The sequence below is a fragment of the Hippoglossus stenolepis genome, chromosome 9 (assembly GCF_022539355.2).
Source record: "Hippoglossus stenolepis isolate QCI-W04-F060 chromosome 9, HSTE1.2, whole genome shotgun sequence".
Taxonomy (NCBI): domain Eukaryota; kingdom Metazoa; phylum Chordata; class Actinopteri; order Pleuronectiformes; family Pleuronectidae; genus Hippoglossus; species Hippoglossus stenolepis.
In genome coordinates, this window is record NC_061491.1 from 24,882,987 (window position 1) to 24,899,269 (window position 16,283).

The window sequence follows — 16,283 nt, forward strand, 5'->3', positions numbered from 1 at the left end:
AGAGCTTTTTGTTGTGAAACTTTGACACATTATTTAACCAAAATGAGGTACAAATATAACTTTTTTTTGTATTTATGTTGCACAGCGACATTGATTAAAATCCACTGAGCCAAACATCATTTAAAAAATATATTTTCACTAATGATTACTGAGGTTGTGATCATGTGCAGCAATCAAGTAAAGAATTCCTATGCAACAGTTAATAAACACATTAGCACATATTACAAAGCTTGATTTGACCACGACGCTAAAAGGAAAGTCATAAAATTAAAGGACCCAGTCTGCAGAATGACAAAATGATAAAATGTGAAGCTGTCTGTTCTCTGTTCAGTCCCTCACTGAGTCACGGTTTGGGAAGCTGCATGTCAGTGTGATGGATGGGAGCCGGACAGTCGGTCGTACGGCATCGCCAGACCGATGTTGTAGTTGTAGCCGTCGGATTCGTTGTAGTCGGACCTGCAGATGGGCAGGATGTGGTCCTGGGACAGCGCGTCCTCGGAGAAGTCAAAGTGGCAGATGACTCCCCGGTGTCTAAAGCATGACAGAAAGAAAAAACATGAACACCTTATTTCACTTTGATTTACCTGGCTGTGGAAGAGGGGGCGTTCCAGACGAGCTGCTAGGGCGTATATTATGCAAATGTGGGGCTTTGTGATATCATGTGACTTCACGATGGTGCTGAAGTATTGAATCACTGACAAGGTGTTTCAGGAGCGTCAGTGTTTTCTGTGGGGGAGGGGAGCTCCTTTTACCACAGACTGTGGGCATCTTAACTTTGCAGAACTTTTACAAACACAACAAACCTATAAAACAAACTAGAGGAAAGCTCACTAACCTCTAAAGCTGATTAAAACACTATACAGCCTTTGTTTGATTTTATAGAAGAAGAGTGTGGGAGTGAGATCAGTGACCTGCGGTGAGCTGTGAGGTCATCGTCGGTGATGCAGGCCCCCCGCGGTGACTTGTCGTCTGGGATGTTGGCTGTTACCAGGGTGCTCGTGTTGAAGCGTACATGCCTGACAGGATGCCTGCAGGATGCAAAACAACACAATCAGGACACACACATCCATCACATCACTGCTTTTTTCACCGGTGGACTTCTTACACACTAATAATAATAATAAACTGTATTTATATAGCACTTTTTTAAAGCAATATAAAACTTTCTGCGTCTACACAATATTCCAAAATTCCTTTTTTGATTATAGGATCATGTGGTTGTGGTAATAAATTCCAACTGTGACCTACATGAAAGCTGTGTTTCTTAACATGAATCACTTTTGCGACGCCATAAAATAAACAAATCATTCACCTGAGACTATTTTAATTGGGGCAATAAAAGACAATAAGACAGAAACAGTCACAGAAGCCGATCTGTTAGATCAGACATCTTTTCTCTCCTCTCACCTGTTGTGCGTCTCCCACAGCTTCGCTCCCATCCTCAGCTCCCACACACACGCCAGTCCCTCGCCGCCGCCACTCACGATCTTCCAGTCGTCTGCCTGCACCGACGTCACGCCCAGGTGGTGGGCGTACAGGGACGCCACGGAGGAGTCGCCGGCTCGCAGGTCAAAGACCCTCACCCTGAAACACGGCACAGGACAACACGTGTTTTCTTATTTTTGTGTTCTAGATGTTGTCACTGGCAGCTTTTTGATGATAACATGATAATTTAACACTAAGTGGTTTTCAGAGTGATTCACACTGAAGACAACAGATGAATAAGAAGTGAAGTGAGGACAATAGTATCAGTCATCTCCAGTGAAGCGTGGTCATTTTGGGTTTCACTTCCTGCCAACAGAGGCGGAGATCTCATACCAAGACTGCACTAGAGAGGACAGTTTGTCAAAGAGTGCATTCATGTACAGACAAAAGGACACTATTCTTACTTTGAGAAGGAAGCAGCACGAGAACTTTTCAACATCCAGCCGAGAGCCCGAAGACAAATAAAGGCTGAAGCAGATGTGTCACTGAAGACTGTAGTTCCTGCTCTATTTACCCTGGACTGTACCAAAGTAACACATCATTTCTCTGAGCTAACTTTACAAAAACACACACAATAAACTTGTACAAATATGAACAAGATATAAAGTATGGCACCAAAGACTATATCTTTGTTGATTCATTTTGATTTAATGTAATTTTGTCTATAAGTAGTTTAGTAAATATTCAGATTTAGATATTTGTTTCTCATCCTTTACGTGAAACACTTCATAACTTGTGCTTTTAGATGCTTTAAATGCTATTCTATGATTACTCTGATTACTTTATTTTTATCAGTTATTGAGTCATACGTAATTGTGTTAGTATTTATTATATAAAATGCAATGAGAGCAGGGGTTTTTTTCTCGTTGGGTTCCATGAGCAACACGAGCCCAGGGGAGCTTGAGCTCCATCTGTTGTCATTGTGGCTTTATTGCAGCAGAGAGGATCCAGGACATGACTCTATCCAGGATCAACCCTCTTCCAAGACCTCATTACCATAATCCAATTCACTCCGGGGACTCACACAGATTTCATTTCCTCCTCCAATTAAAAAAAAAGAAGAAGAATCACAGTTAAATGGCTAAATGGGCACCGTGGACTTGTTGTGTGCAGTTTGTGTGTTTAGTGGCTTTACGTGACGGAGGCGCACATTTCAACAATGAGGACTGAACATTTCTGGCAGACCCAGTGGAACCATTAATCTAATGCTGGAGGCCACTGGGTCATCGGTGAGCTGTCCGTAGCCAGACTCCTCTTCATTACTCAGAAGATCTGCGTGATAAGAGAAGAGTGGAAGACGCTCGTCTAACTCCTGAACAGTTTCCTGCAGACGGACGAGACGTTTATCATCATACACAGAGGATTATGTTTGAGAATCGCTGTTTGTCTCTCTGTGTCGTAATAGACTGTCAGTCTGTCCAGGACGAACCCGCCTCTCGCACAATGTCAGCTGGGATTGGCTCCAGCCCCCGACCCTCAAAGGATTGGAGGGATAAGATAGGATGGATGGATGTTTGATGCAAAAGTGTGATTCGCTGAATCCACTCTTCCACTCAAACAGATCACCTTCAAAATGATTCCACATCTCGGATGTGGAAATGAACAATGACAGCTTTGTCCGAACTGTGTTTCAGGTTTCATGCTCGGCAGACACTTCAGTTACATCCACCTGTATCCTGCAATCTACGATCTGGACAAGACCAAGTCAAGAATGAACCAAATTCAACGACAGATGAAGAACACTACAGCCCGCCTGACAATGTTGAAGATTAAAAAAGATCTGATACATCAACATCTGGATGCTTCCTTCTACATTCACATTCTTGTAACTGCAGCTTTCAACCAGCAGGGGATGTCGTCAGGTGGTGTCCAACCTTCGTCTGGCATTTTAAAGTTGTATTGAGACATGTGAACAGCAAAAAGTCAGTCAGGCTCTAGAAAAAACTCCTCAATCTTTAAGACAGAACTGGACAAATTATAATGTTGACCCTTGAGGGCAGTAAATGAAATATAAACACACATCTTTCCCGTCCGTGCGGGTCTGGCCTTGTTCCAGCCGTTATCAGGACCCGTCGCTTGCTCCCAGGAGCTCAACACAAAAAAACAACAGAGGGACAAAACTCATTTGGACAAAAAGAAGGGCTGTATTAGACTCTGGCCTGAAGCCACAGTGTTGGACGGCCAAGCTCGCCCACTGTCCCTCAGTATCAGCGATTTCCATTTGTCCTCGACTGTGCTCTGCATCAGCCAGGGCCAAAGTGGAAGAGCCAAGCTGGGGGGTGTGTGTGTGTGTGTGTGTGTGTGTGTGTGTGTGTGTGTGTGTCTCTCTGAACAAAGCTACACATCTCTCAGAAAGAAAGCAACAAAAAAAAACAACACAAAAGCATAAAGCAGTTGGACAAAGACTCAACCGATGCTCTGGCCAGAAAACAACCATTTGAATTCTTCATTCAAATGCTGCCGTTCAATTATTTCTTCTAGAATCAAAACAATGTCGAACATTTTTCTTTTGGCGTCACAGAGCATCTTTAACCAAGCATTGTTTTGTCTTCGCATTGGTTGCTAAGTAAAAAGAGAAGGGGAAAAAAACCCAGAAACTAAACAAAATAATGTGGTCTGTCTTTCGTCCTTTACGCCAACTACTTAACAGCCAGATGGATTCGGTGTTGAATAGACACAGCGGGGGCGGCTTTGGACGAGGACGTGCCAGGGATTTTTTCCTCTCCTGCCAGCTCATGCACTGCCGCTCCCGCTAACAAGGGCAGAATAGATGAGAATGGGTCCTTTATGCGTCTTCTCCTCATCTGGAGAGGCAGGTTAGCGATGTGGCAAGTGCGTGCACACGCGCATGGACACGCGTGTGTTGTCGGATTTGATCGAGATGGACAGATTTTCTTCTTCTAAAGCATTCCAGGTAACAAAGGCAACATTTTCCATTCAAGAGCAAAACGCAGCACATCTGAGTATTTCAATGCCTCCTCTCTTTCCTTTTGCACCGAGTTATTCAAAGCTTTGTCTTCCAAGGCAACACCGACGGAGACGTGTGAATAATGCACCAAAGCCTTTACTTCTCACACATTTTCAAAACACCTGTTTTTACGCTGCAAGTAGCCGCAGCTTCCCGCTTCAGGTGTCACTGTGAGAAAACTATTACCATCTTAAGTTCCTGGCTCAGATTCAGCCATTCGTGATGTGTATTATCGTTATTGTGAGATTCAGCCCGTGTGCACGATCGACGTGTTTTGTCCATCTGTGTCTGAAAGCGTCTTTACCTCCTGTCCTTGTTTCCACACACCAGCAGGTGAGGAGCGGAGTCCCTCAGGTTGATGCAGGTGAAGTCTCCCGGCGAGCTGCCGACGCACCCGGCGGATTTGCCCGTCTCCAGGCTGTAGATGTGGATCTGAGACGAGAGAACACACGTGAAAAGAGAATTAATAAGTCTTTCTTGGCCCTTGTCCCATCCTTCCACCAAGTTATGTGTAAAAAAGTTCTGTAGCTTTTGCGAAATCATGCTGACGAACAAACAAACCAAATTAACTAAATTAAGGTTTCTGTTGATGTTGATTCATCACTGCAAAGGAACTGAATATAAACAAACTAGAACGACGCTCAGGAGAGCTCACACCTCCGCTAAGGCTGGTTTAGTATGATTTTTCATAATCCTGGTTGAAATACAAACCAACAAACAGGAACAACCTAATTGACAAAGGCCATAATCACTTTAACTTTATAACTCTTTATACTTTCTCTGCCCTAAATTTAAAGATCATGATCATTTGTCAGACCTGGACATAAAAACCCTCAAATTAAAGCTGAAAGCTAGAAGTTTGACATTATGGCACTAAACAAATCTCCTGCTCAGTGTTGTAATATATTTCAGATAATATCCCTTAAATCCTTTTTTTTCCATTTTAAATTACAGCTGCTCACTTTAGCATCAGGTCCATCATCTGCTAAATGCTGGATCACATCAGAAGCAACCGGCCACAGCAGTGGTTTAGAATATCATCTTGGATTAAATCAGACAGATGGAAACTCACTCAAACTCCAGTTCAAATCAGTTGAAACTCTAGTTTCCACCTGAACAAAATTCCTACCTGCTTATTCTTTGTAGCTGCACAATACGACACTGAGATAGAAGTGATGACACTGGATACAAGCCAATGATAAATCATTAAACACTCTAATATAACTACCTGCAGTGATGCCTTGCCAGTTAATTAAATGCACAGCAACACTTAAACATTTAAGCTTCAGTGAGGAGGGGGTTCAGCAGAAGGGCAAACTTCAGCTGCAGTCAGAGGTGCACATCAGCGCCTGTGGCTCCACGGCTGCACACAAACTTTCTTCTCCGCAAGTTACAATGATGTCATCTGGAGCCGGCCTAATTGGTCAATTAGCGGCTGGTGTTTTCTCATCCAAACGAGACAGAGCAAACAGGATGGCCGCCAGGCAAAAAAAAAAAATCGTCTTTGAATAATTAAAACCATAAAGAAATTGAAGGGAGGGAGGGAGGGAGAAGGTGGGAGACAGAAAGTGAGAGAGTGAGAGATAAAGACATGTGAAGGAAGAGGAAAGACGAGGCATGATGTCAGCCTTGAGGAGCTGCCAGCAGTTTTTATGTGTCCCTGATTTGGGCCAAGCGGAGCTTTAATTGTGTACCACCCTGGGGCAAAGCCCAAATCACACCGGACTTTGAAATGACAGCTTGATAGGATTTGGACAACGGAGGAGAAGTGGACGGGGGGGGGGACGGAGGTTCAGGCTGCCGTTGTCAATGAATCATTATTTCTTATTAAATATCTGCCCACTTTGCCGACTAAAACGAATTAACGTCACTGAGGGAATCAAAAGATTTGTTTTGTTGTAATATTGGCTGCAGCAGAATATTTTTGATGAAGAATCATCACGAGCGTCACCGTAGAGGAGTCGTTACGTTAATGCATTCGCTGGAGGCCCAGAGAGGCTTCCAGACAAAGGGAACTCTAATGGTGGCTTGTGCCGGGATGTTAATGGAATTACTCTCTTTGCTGTTTAAAGATGAAATGTTTGGCAATTACTGCAGCGCTCGGAAGGAAAGTCTTTCATGCTGCCGATGCCTGAGCACATTTGGCAAAAGAGTCGAATTTGACTTGGCTATTAATCAGGGTTTCTGCAGGTTTAAGTAAAATTTACGACAGATATGAAGGGATATCGGATATATCGTTACAAACTAACTAAAAGACCTAGTACATCATGTTTTAACATATTTAAGACTTTTTAAGGCCTAAAATTCTGACTTTTTAACCCTATAATTCATCCCAAATGTCATATCAATGACCAGGAATGGAAAAACAAAGTTAGCCATTGTGGGCCAACCAACAGAGGAACTCGCCGGTGAAACTAACGAACGGTTTGAGGTAAAACCTGCAGACTGTTTGCTCTCCAAGGCACAAACACCCACGTCTAAGCAAACACGGAGTCAGAGCAACATTTGGTTCAGAGACCATGTGGACAAACAGAGATTATTACCACATTGGGCCAAACGCACAACAACAGGCAGGTTTGTGGCGTCATGTCATTTGGTTTTTTTGCAGCTCATCTCAAAGGACTGAGAAGTGAGTATTTAGGACCCTCTTTTTCTCGGCCGCTCATCTGGAAACTCTGGATGTAACTGTTTGTATATAGAATCAAATTACAGTCTATTAACCCTTATATCCCGACATCCACCTGTAGACTCCGAGTTCATCATAATATCCTCACACACCATCTCTGCTGTGCTACTGACATTAGTCTGTCCAGACATACAGCTGCAGTGTAGCACATATTCATATACTGTACATCCAACCATTCATCCATCATGCAGCCCTCTGTGGCAGATCCACTACAGCGCACGGACAGTTTGACAGTGGAGACGCCAGCTCGTGCTGAATGGCCAGACACGAGCTGGGTGGATGCCTGGGCGCTGCCGGTCCACTGGCAAAGAACGAGGCGAGTAGTAATGAGGATCTGGAGACTGGCTTCAACCACACACACACACAAACAGACAGACACACACACACACACACACACTCTCTCTCTCTCTCTCTGCTTTTACAAAACAAAGCTGCAGCAGAATCAGCGAGAACCAACGAGTCTGAGTCAAGTTAAAACACGACAATGTGGTCGAGTTCATCCGAGTCAAAATGCTGGAAAGGAAAATAAATCACTTCATATGAGAAGAGGAAAGGTGTGAGATGATGTCACCTTCCTACATTCTGACAGATTTTAATGAAGCATATGTTTTCTTACTAAAGGATGCGTAGAAAAAAAATGTCTGGCATCGCCGTTCACTTCTCGTGTTTAGAGAAAGAAATTGCTGTTTGAAGTGTGACAAGAGTGACAGACAGGTTCATTAAATCTGTAAAATATATTAATTAGTAAGAGACACATGCTAATCTCATATCATTGATATGAGAGTTTGGGCTCACGTCACCATGGAAACAATAAAGTTTTAAAGAAACTGAATCTACAATGCAACGTATATTTATAATTCTTTAATACAGTGGACTAGAAAATGTGTGTCAGCTCCAATGTGGGAATTCAGTAATTTAGAGAGTCCACATGTTTGAGGACTGGATGAGCAGCTGCTGCCATAAAACTTGTAAAAAAATAAAACTTCAATCCTTGGGATGAAAGTTTAACTGAGGAATAACTAATGAGTATTTTCATTACTATTAAATCTTTTCATTATCTTTAATCCATTTATCTCTTTTTCATCTATAAAATGTCAGAATTTCCAGTTTCTATTGTCTAAGGTGACATCATCAGCATTCATTAATAATCAATATGTGGTTTAATATCACAGAAAGGTTAGGTCTCAAATAAGAGAACCTGGTATAAAAAATGGACTGAACATTTTTACTTGATTATTGAATTATTCATATTATACCAAATATTAAATCAAAGAATAGTTTGAGTAATACATTTACATCTGCATATGAAGCACAGTAAAACAATATTGCAGGTATAATTTTACTTGACTAACTTAATATTTCTCACTTGAAAAATGGTTTTATTTACGTATTTATTTATTTAGCTTCATCTTGTTACAAAGGTGATTACACTGAGATCTTTGTTATGTGAAGCCTTGATATCTCTCAGTGCTACGCTCCCCTCTGGCCACCGTGTGGTGCTTTGGATCTGCGTTTGCTGCAGCAGAATTCATTTTTCAATACGAGTGATGTCACCACAGCAGCTTTGCCGAAGACCTGTCAATCAAAAACACAGATCGCTGCTCGACACAAAAAGGCCACATGGGTGCAAACCTCTCCAGTCGCTGCACCAACTGTAAACTGAGGAACACATGGTGTAAGAGGAAAATATCCTCGGATACGTTTTGACGCAGCTGATTTCGGCATTTTAACATTAACAACAAATAACTTGACGAAGAGTAATAAGTTCGACGTATTTGCTTCACGATCCCAACAGAACCGTCTGTCTCAGGGCTCCTTGTTCTTTCTATGTAAAGCCTCAAGAGTCAATTAGGTGCACAGGGTCCTTGGAAACACAACATTATTAGAAACAAACAGATGCAGCTCAGGGAACGAGACTTTATTAAAGGACACTTCAAGGTTGTAGTAATTAGGAGCAGGGCCCAAGGTGAACCTGTTGCTATTTAAACCCCCCCGCAGGTACATCACAGTCATTTCTAATGGGAGCCCAGGGGGGTCTAAGGGGGCACGGAGTAATAGTGACTGCCAAGAGACACAGTTTACATTTAAACAGATGACGTGTTTTTAAGAAACTATCTTTGTTTGTGCAAAATTCAAATCAGATGAAACTTTTAATGAAACTAAATGAAAAGTTCTCTCTGTGTTTAGTTTGCTCTAAAGACGCCTTGATACAGCTCCATCACTTCCATTAACACACAAACACTAGATTATTACTTCATAATATGAGAGTGCTGTTCACAATGAAGCAGATAATCATCGTCACACTGTTTGAACCAGAGGCAGCTTTTAGTTCAATTAACACTAGAATGACGCTGCAAGTTCCTTTTTATAAAGAAACACACATTTGTTTTCCGCCTCCTGTAAAACTCAGTACATCTGTGTTCTCGTCTTATTCTTTAGGGGTCAGCTGACATTGGGAGGGGGGGGTACAGCATGTCCATCACAGCGCCACCACACAGGGACACACTCACACCTACAGTCAGTTTAGAGTCACCGATTAACCTCCATCTGTCTGTGGACTGTGGGAGGAAGCAGGAGAAAACCCACACAGACACAGGGAGAACATGCAAACTCCTCCTCACAGAAAGAACTCGGGCGAACAAGGATTTGAACCATTAACCTTCCTGCTGTGAAGTGACAGTGCGAACCACTGCACCACCATGCCGGCTCGCTGGATATTTATTATATTTATAATAGTTTATATTTGTTAATATAATACTAACAAGTGTCGAACGTATTGAATTTGTGTGATTGCTACTAACCATGAGAATCTGAGAATATGTTTTATGTGCTTTTTAGCAACATTTGATGAAAGAAACTGTATATTTCAAATTTATAAAACAATTTCAGTATTTATTGACTACATAACATTTTAGCTTGGGTTGTACATATTATGGAATCATGAAGAATTTGAAGATAACATCAAAATAAGCAAAAAGACCATTGTAGGCAGTGGCAGACTATTTCTGTTGCAGAGTTTAAAATAGTTAAAATCTTGTAGCACATTGTGCAACAACAAGCAATCAATCAATATCTCCCTGTTTCCACACACTGAACTTACCTTGTTGCCTCCGTCGTGCATTGTCCAGCCTGCGCGCTTCACCCCGAGAGCAACATGGGAGTCGGAGGCATCCAGGCACGTGACAGGATGTCCATAGACCGAGTGGAGCGTCCGCGGCTTTTCGTCTCGTGGGTCGAGCAGGTGAACAGTGTCTCCTGCTGCCAGAGCCGCCAGCGGGCTCTGATGAACCCGGCCTGGCACCATGACCAGGTTCTCTACCTGCCACACACACACACAGTGGACAAACAGTTTACATCTATCATGCTGCAGTAACACGTAAAGAGCTCTCATACAACAATTTAACTCAGTTTCCCTCTTTTTATGCATATGTGGCGTGATCAGAAATAAAGTCAAATATCTATTATACATATTTTCAGTTTCCAACCCTTATCAAATATTTGTTTAATTTTTACAATGAACAGTAAATGCCACTGTTTTCACAATTTCCACAATCCCAAGGGGACATCTTTCAATTTTTTGTCCAAATATCAGAGTAACCTCCAAAAATATTTCATTTACTGTTAAAGAAATATGTTTTTTTTTTAACCAGACAAGCTATAACAAGTCAGCTCTGGTCAAATAAATATTGAATCATTTTAACATTCCCACATCATCCTTCCAGAAACTTTAAAGCCACAATGGAACCAGTCAAGGTTGTCGAATGCTTCCTTCATTATTTCTCACATAAACCGAGACATTTTCAAACGAAAGTCACAAGAAGAAAATGTGTGAATCACAACCTATTAATTAAAACAATAACACATCAGTATGGATTTATTCAGTCGCATGAGGAATTCATCTGTGCGACTCACAGTGTTCGGGAGCCGAGTCTGGCAGATTGTCCTCCAGTAGCCGCGATCGTCTGCGCAGTCGAGCCGAACATCAGGCCCGGCCGCGGAGCCCAGGACGGGGCTGTCGGGGCTCAGGGCCAGAGCCTGGATCCTTCCTGGGCTCTGGTAGTGGTGGATGGGCTCCCCGCCTGTCTCCGTGCTCCACAGGTCCACACAGCCTGAACCGAGCACAGTGGAATACATTTTAGACCTTTTCTGTTAAAAGGTAATAGCGTTGTATTTTCTGATTTGTTGTGATTTGCACTTCAGGGCCACTGTTCACTTGTGATTGTGATGTCTTTCTACACACACACACACACACCCACCATCTTCATAAGCCGCAGCAGCCACGGTGCTGTTGACTTGGACGTGAAGAACATGAGGTCTGGGCTCCGTGTTCGCTGACAGGCTGTTGGGCTTCAGGTACGAGGCGTTAGAGTCCCAGTGCAGCGTGTCCCACAGCCGCACGTCACCTGACGTGTACCTGAGAAACACACAAGAAACACTGAGTCACACTCAACACATCCTCTCAGCACTGAATCATTTCCCCTCTCGCACATTCCGCCTCTACTCACTTAGACTTCTTTTTTTGCATTTGAGAAGATTTAACCTTTAAATTCTGTATAATACATATATTTTAACAGATTTTCTGAACTGGTGTCAATTAATTTTATCTTATATACATTAAGCACAAGGTTACACAACTTTTTAACTCACATACTGGCAGTATTTGTCAAACTTTACACACAACACTCGCTCTGGAAAACTGTGATGAGCATTTTCTGACATTTAAGAGACGAAGCAAATAATCGATGAATAATTAGCAATAAATAATCAGATTAGTAATAATGAAAGTACTTAGATAGATAGATAGATAAAGCTTAAAACAACTGAGCCTTTCAAAGGCCTTTCATCGCTTCCTCTACTTCCTGTAGCATGAACTTAAAGTTTCTGTTTCTTTGAGCAGAACGTTCAAACTTCAGTAAATGTTCCATAGAACGAGACCTTTCTGAGCCTGGAGGCAACAGATTTCTTTCAAAGTCCAACCACTGATCCACAGTGTGAAGAGCAGAGGTCAACAGAGGTCGCCCAGCTCCTCAGTTACACAGACAGAAGTTACTGTGCTATCGTTTTATTGATTATAAAATACTGCACGAAGTCAGAAGTCAAGTTTGATCCAGCTTCAGTTCTTCTACACGCTACACTGTGACCTTCTGCTGTTCTCGAACACCCTCACTTCACTTCATCTCGTGTTGGCGTCTTTATCTCGCATCCACAAGTAACAACAGAGTCACCCCGTGGCCCCCCCGACGGGTTCCTGTTCCAGTCTGTTCTCGACCGACCCCCCCCCGCCCCCCTCCCCTCCCCTCGCCTCCTTCGCTCTAAACCAGAGTCAATGAGCTCTCGCTGTGGGAGACGACAAACTGCCGGCGTTACCACCTCCACAGATACCATCATGTCTGAGCAAGTATCCGCCTCGCAGCCAGAGCGTGTGACACAGTGACAGAGTGTGTGACAGAGGGTGTACATGTGGGCGCCTGTATGTGCATGTGTGTGTGTGCGTGTGCGTGTGCGTGTGCGTGTGATTGGCATCTCAGAATCCGGCAGGAAGTAAACAATAGGATTACACACTTTCACTTAATTAGTGCATCACCTCAATGCCAATTATCCACAGGATGATGATGCTGAATCCAAGAAATGTGTCAAAACTTTCACGTGCAAATAAAACATGCACGAATAAAAGCAAACTTTGTGCAACTTCTTATAATTAATTAATGAGTTAATGACTGATCGTCTCCTGTTGCCTCTTAAATGCCAAATCTCATTCTACCGATTTTATAACAAGATTTTCTGAACACAATCGAATCATTCTTGATTAACTGCTATTGATTCTTTTCTCGTTAAACAGATTCCACTACCTTCACTGAGATAAATGACCCTTAAAGTAAAAAATAATGGGAAAAGTATTGATGTTGTGAATTTGTTAATAGCTACGACATAAAGAAAGGAACTTAAAAGCACATTTAGCAAAGTGGGTTTCTTATTTTGTGCGTAGACTGTTTTGGTACAGTGTGTACAATTGTCCAATGAGACGCAGCAAAGACTGATGGGAATCTAATCACATGACTCCCTGGAGATGAGGCCCGTCTCCTGGTGGGCCGTCTGTTGGGCTCCTGAGGGCCACGCACAATCTATCACTGTCTCCGCTCGCAGGTTTGGTTTAGTTTAGCTGCTGTTCGTACAGTCTTCCCTCAAATTACTACAGCCATTAGTAGAAGGGGAAAAAAATACACAAACCGTGACTTCATGCATAAACAGCTGAAACCGGAATCACAAAATGAAATAAATCTGATCGGCAATGACTCAAACTGATTATTTTATCAGTTTAAATGTGACATATGGAACAGTCATTAAACTGAAGATTTATAGACTCTGGTTATTTACATGCTTAGATTTATATGACTTAATAAAGAGTGACTAACGAGGCAGATGAATTCAGAGTACATGAGCAGATGATGTCAGAAGTGACCTGTGCATTTTTTTATAATTCCATAAAAACTCACCCGGCAAAGACAAAGTTGTCACAGGAGCTGACGTCACACAGCACCTTGCCCAGCTCGAACTGCAACTGGCTGATAGATCCCACTCGATTCTACACAAGAAATATATGATAATATAGGAATTCGAACACATCACTGTTTTGTCACCTGTGTGCAGAAGTATTTGATATATTAAAATCCCTATGTGACTGCTGCTTATTGTACAAAACAATAAAGAGCCACACATTACAGTCAAACAGCATGGAGCTCAATGTACTGTAAACGTGTGATGTGAGGTAAACTGTGCACTAATTGTCCCAGACATACATCTGGATTCGTGTTGTATTTGGGTAATGAAGTGGCAGATTCACTGGAGTAGAAGACCTCGAGCCCACCTTCCAGTTGGAGCGCACGGTTTTGGCCGAGTTCCTGCAGTCTCGCAGTGTGCTCTTCCAGCAGGGGGAGTCGGACACGCTGGCGTCCTGATGATAGCCCTCCCCCGTGCACATCTTGAACCACAGAACGCCGTCCTCTGCAAGGACTCGCCATGCCCTGCTCACCTGGGAGGAGATTTGGGCAGAGGGACAGGGGATTGAGTCAGCATACATTACATTCTTGCATCACTTAATTGGTTCGTGCTTAACGAGAACGGCCAGCTGCCAAATGGATTCCGTGCACCTCGCGCTGTGGATCGGCTGCACGAAATTTAATTTACTAATCTATACCAAATTAAGTCACATACGGTTTTTAAGACGCCCTAAGCAATCCTGCATAATTGGGAAAGTGCAAGTTTACAGAAATTTAAAGACTTCACTAGAACCCTGAGACATGACATCAGAAAGTTGCACAAATTGTAATGAGTTTACAGAATCGAAGGGACAACGTTTAGTATGAGGATTTGGTATAAAGCAGTTGCTTTACAACTGCCTGTCTGCAGATTGTTGCATCTGTTCAACACTTTCATCAGAATGTTATCAAGCAAAAAATAGGGTGCCTGACAACCTTATGGAGTTTTTCATTTAGTGTGAGACTCGTGCCCTTCAGTTGCAGACACTTCTTTCTATAATTTTTTTTAAAGTTTAGGCCCTCTACACCAATCCACAGTCTCGGCTGAATGCTCCTTCTCTGCCAGGGCTCCTGCTCGGTGGAACAATCTCCCTGAGGACAAACCTCCTTATCCTGTTTTCAAATCTCTCTTAAAGACACATTTTTACAGATATGCTTTTTCAGCTCTTGTGGTTTGTGTGGTCTGTGTTAAACTTTATTCATACAGCACCTTTCAAAACTGTGTACAGTTAGACAAGAAATTCTGCTTTCTTATGAGTATCGTATTAGAGGAAAACTTTCAAAAATAATGGCGTGAAGAATCCAGGTCCAGACCCTCAAAGTGGTTTGAAAAATGTTAAAGGCCTTTATTTAAATGGCTTGAAGCATTAAAATACACCAACGTGTATCGGCTCATGCTTTCATCAGGGTGTAGACAAAAAGAAACAAAGATGATAATAGATATATTATTGCTTTCCATGAGCACCAGTGGTTTGAGGGACACCAGCAGCTCTCCTGCCACCTCTCTCTTTATTATTATTAGTATTATTATTATTGTTATTATAGCAGCTTACCTGTGCACATCGGCCCAGCTCAGTACAGTTCAGATACTGGAAGATCTTTGAAGCTAACTCATACGGCAACTCGATATCAAAGAAGGGAATGTCATCGACTTCATTCTGCAAAGGAAAAGAAATCCAACGTACTCAGCAGATACTGGTCAACCGTCATCATCATCTTCATCACCTCACTATTATCATCATCCCCATCACCATCATCCTCACTATCATTGTAATCTTCATCATACCGATCACAATCATCACCATCATCCTCATTATCAATATCATCACCAATATCATCATCAATATCATCCCCATCACCCTCACTATCATCTTCATCCTCATCAATATCATCCATAACTCATCATCATCATCTTCATCGTACCAGGTCCTGAATGAGTTGATCCACCAGCTCTTTCTTCACTTTCCTCTGAGGCTGCTGTTGTTGTTTCGGGGCCGAGCCGCAGACACCGGTCCTGCTGTGAAACTGTCTCTTCCTCCGTGTCCTCTCCTCCTGGATCCTGTGCAGCAGAGGACCGGTCCTCCCGTCCAGCAGACTCCGAGCAATGGACACATACTCCGGCTGCTCCTCTGTCTCTGCCGCCGCTTCTCCTCCTCCTCCAGCCGTGCACCCTTCATCCTCGGTGCAGCCGTCTTCCTCCGGACTACAGGCCTTGTTGAGGTTTTTCAAATCTTCAAAATACCTGTTTTTCGAGTCCCTGTGTCCTGACTGACCTGGGACAACACCAACAGGTCGCTGCTCCCCTGTTTTACTCGTTAGCTCTTGTCTCCAACTCTCCCTGAACTCAGCAAGTTCGTCCCCGGCCATGTCCTTCATTCCTCGTCAACAAAACATAACGTCAGTTTGATATAAATCGTTAAAACGTGATTTATTAGCCACAAATAAAAGATTAAAGAAAACTGAAGCTCGGCCCTGTCGCCAAAACAACAGATGTCCGTCTCTATAAACAGTCCGTGGAGCGACAGAGTGCTGCCGAATTAAAGTTCCGCTCCGTTTTTTATTCCGCAGTTTTATTATAGGCTGGACACACACCGTGTTTTGTGGTGAT

At 42.8% G+C, this 16,283-nt stretch overlaps 1 protein-coding gene across 1 annotated transcript; it reads right to left on the reverse strand.

Moving 5' to 3' along the window:
• Positions 1–43: 43 nt before the first annotated feature.
• fbxw8 (F-box and WD repeat domain containing 8) lies at positions 44–16,196 on the reverse strand. Its single transcript, XM_047341502.1, has 11 exons — positions 15,599–16,196; positions 15,229–15,333; positions 14,005–14,169; positions 13,634–13,722; positions 11,396–11,553; positions 11,052–11,248; positions 10,240–10,458; positions 4,758–4,885; positions 1,408–1,584; positions 912–1,028; positions 44–531 (listed from the first exon to the last, which is right to left on the reverse strand). Exons 1-11 carry the CDS (start codon positions 16,049–16,051, stop codon positions 366–368), a joined length of 1,974 nt encoding a protein of 657 aa, XP_047197458.1. The 5' UTR covers positions 16,052–16,196; the 3' UTR covers positions 44–365.
• Between the last annotated feature and the right edge of the window lie 87 nt (positions 16,197–16,283).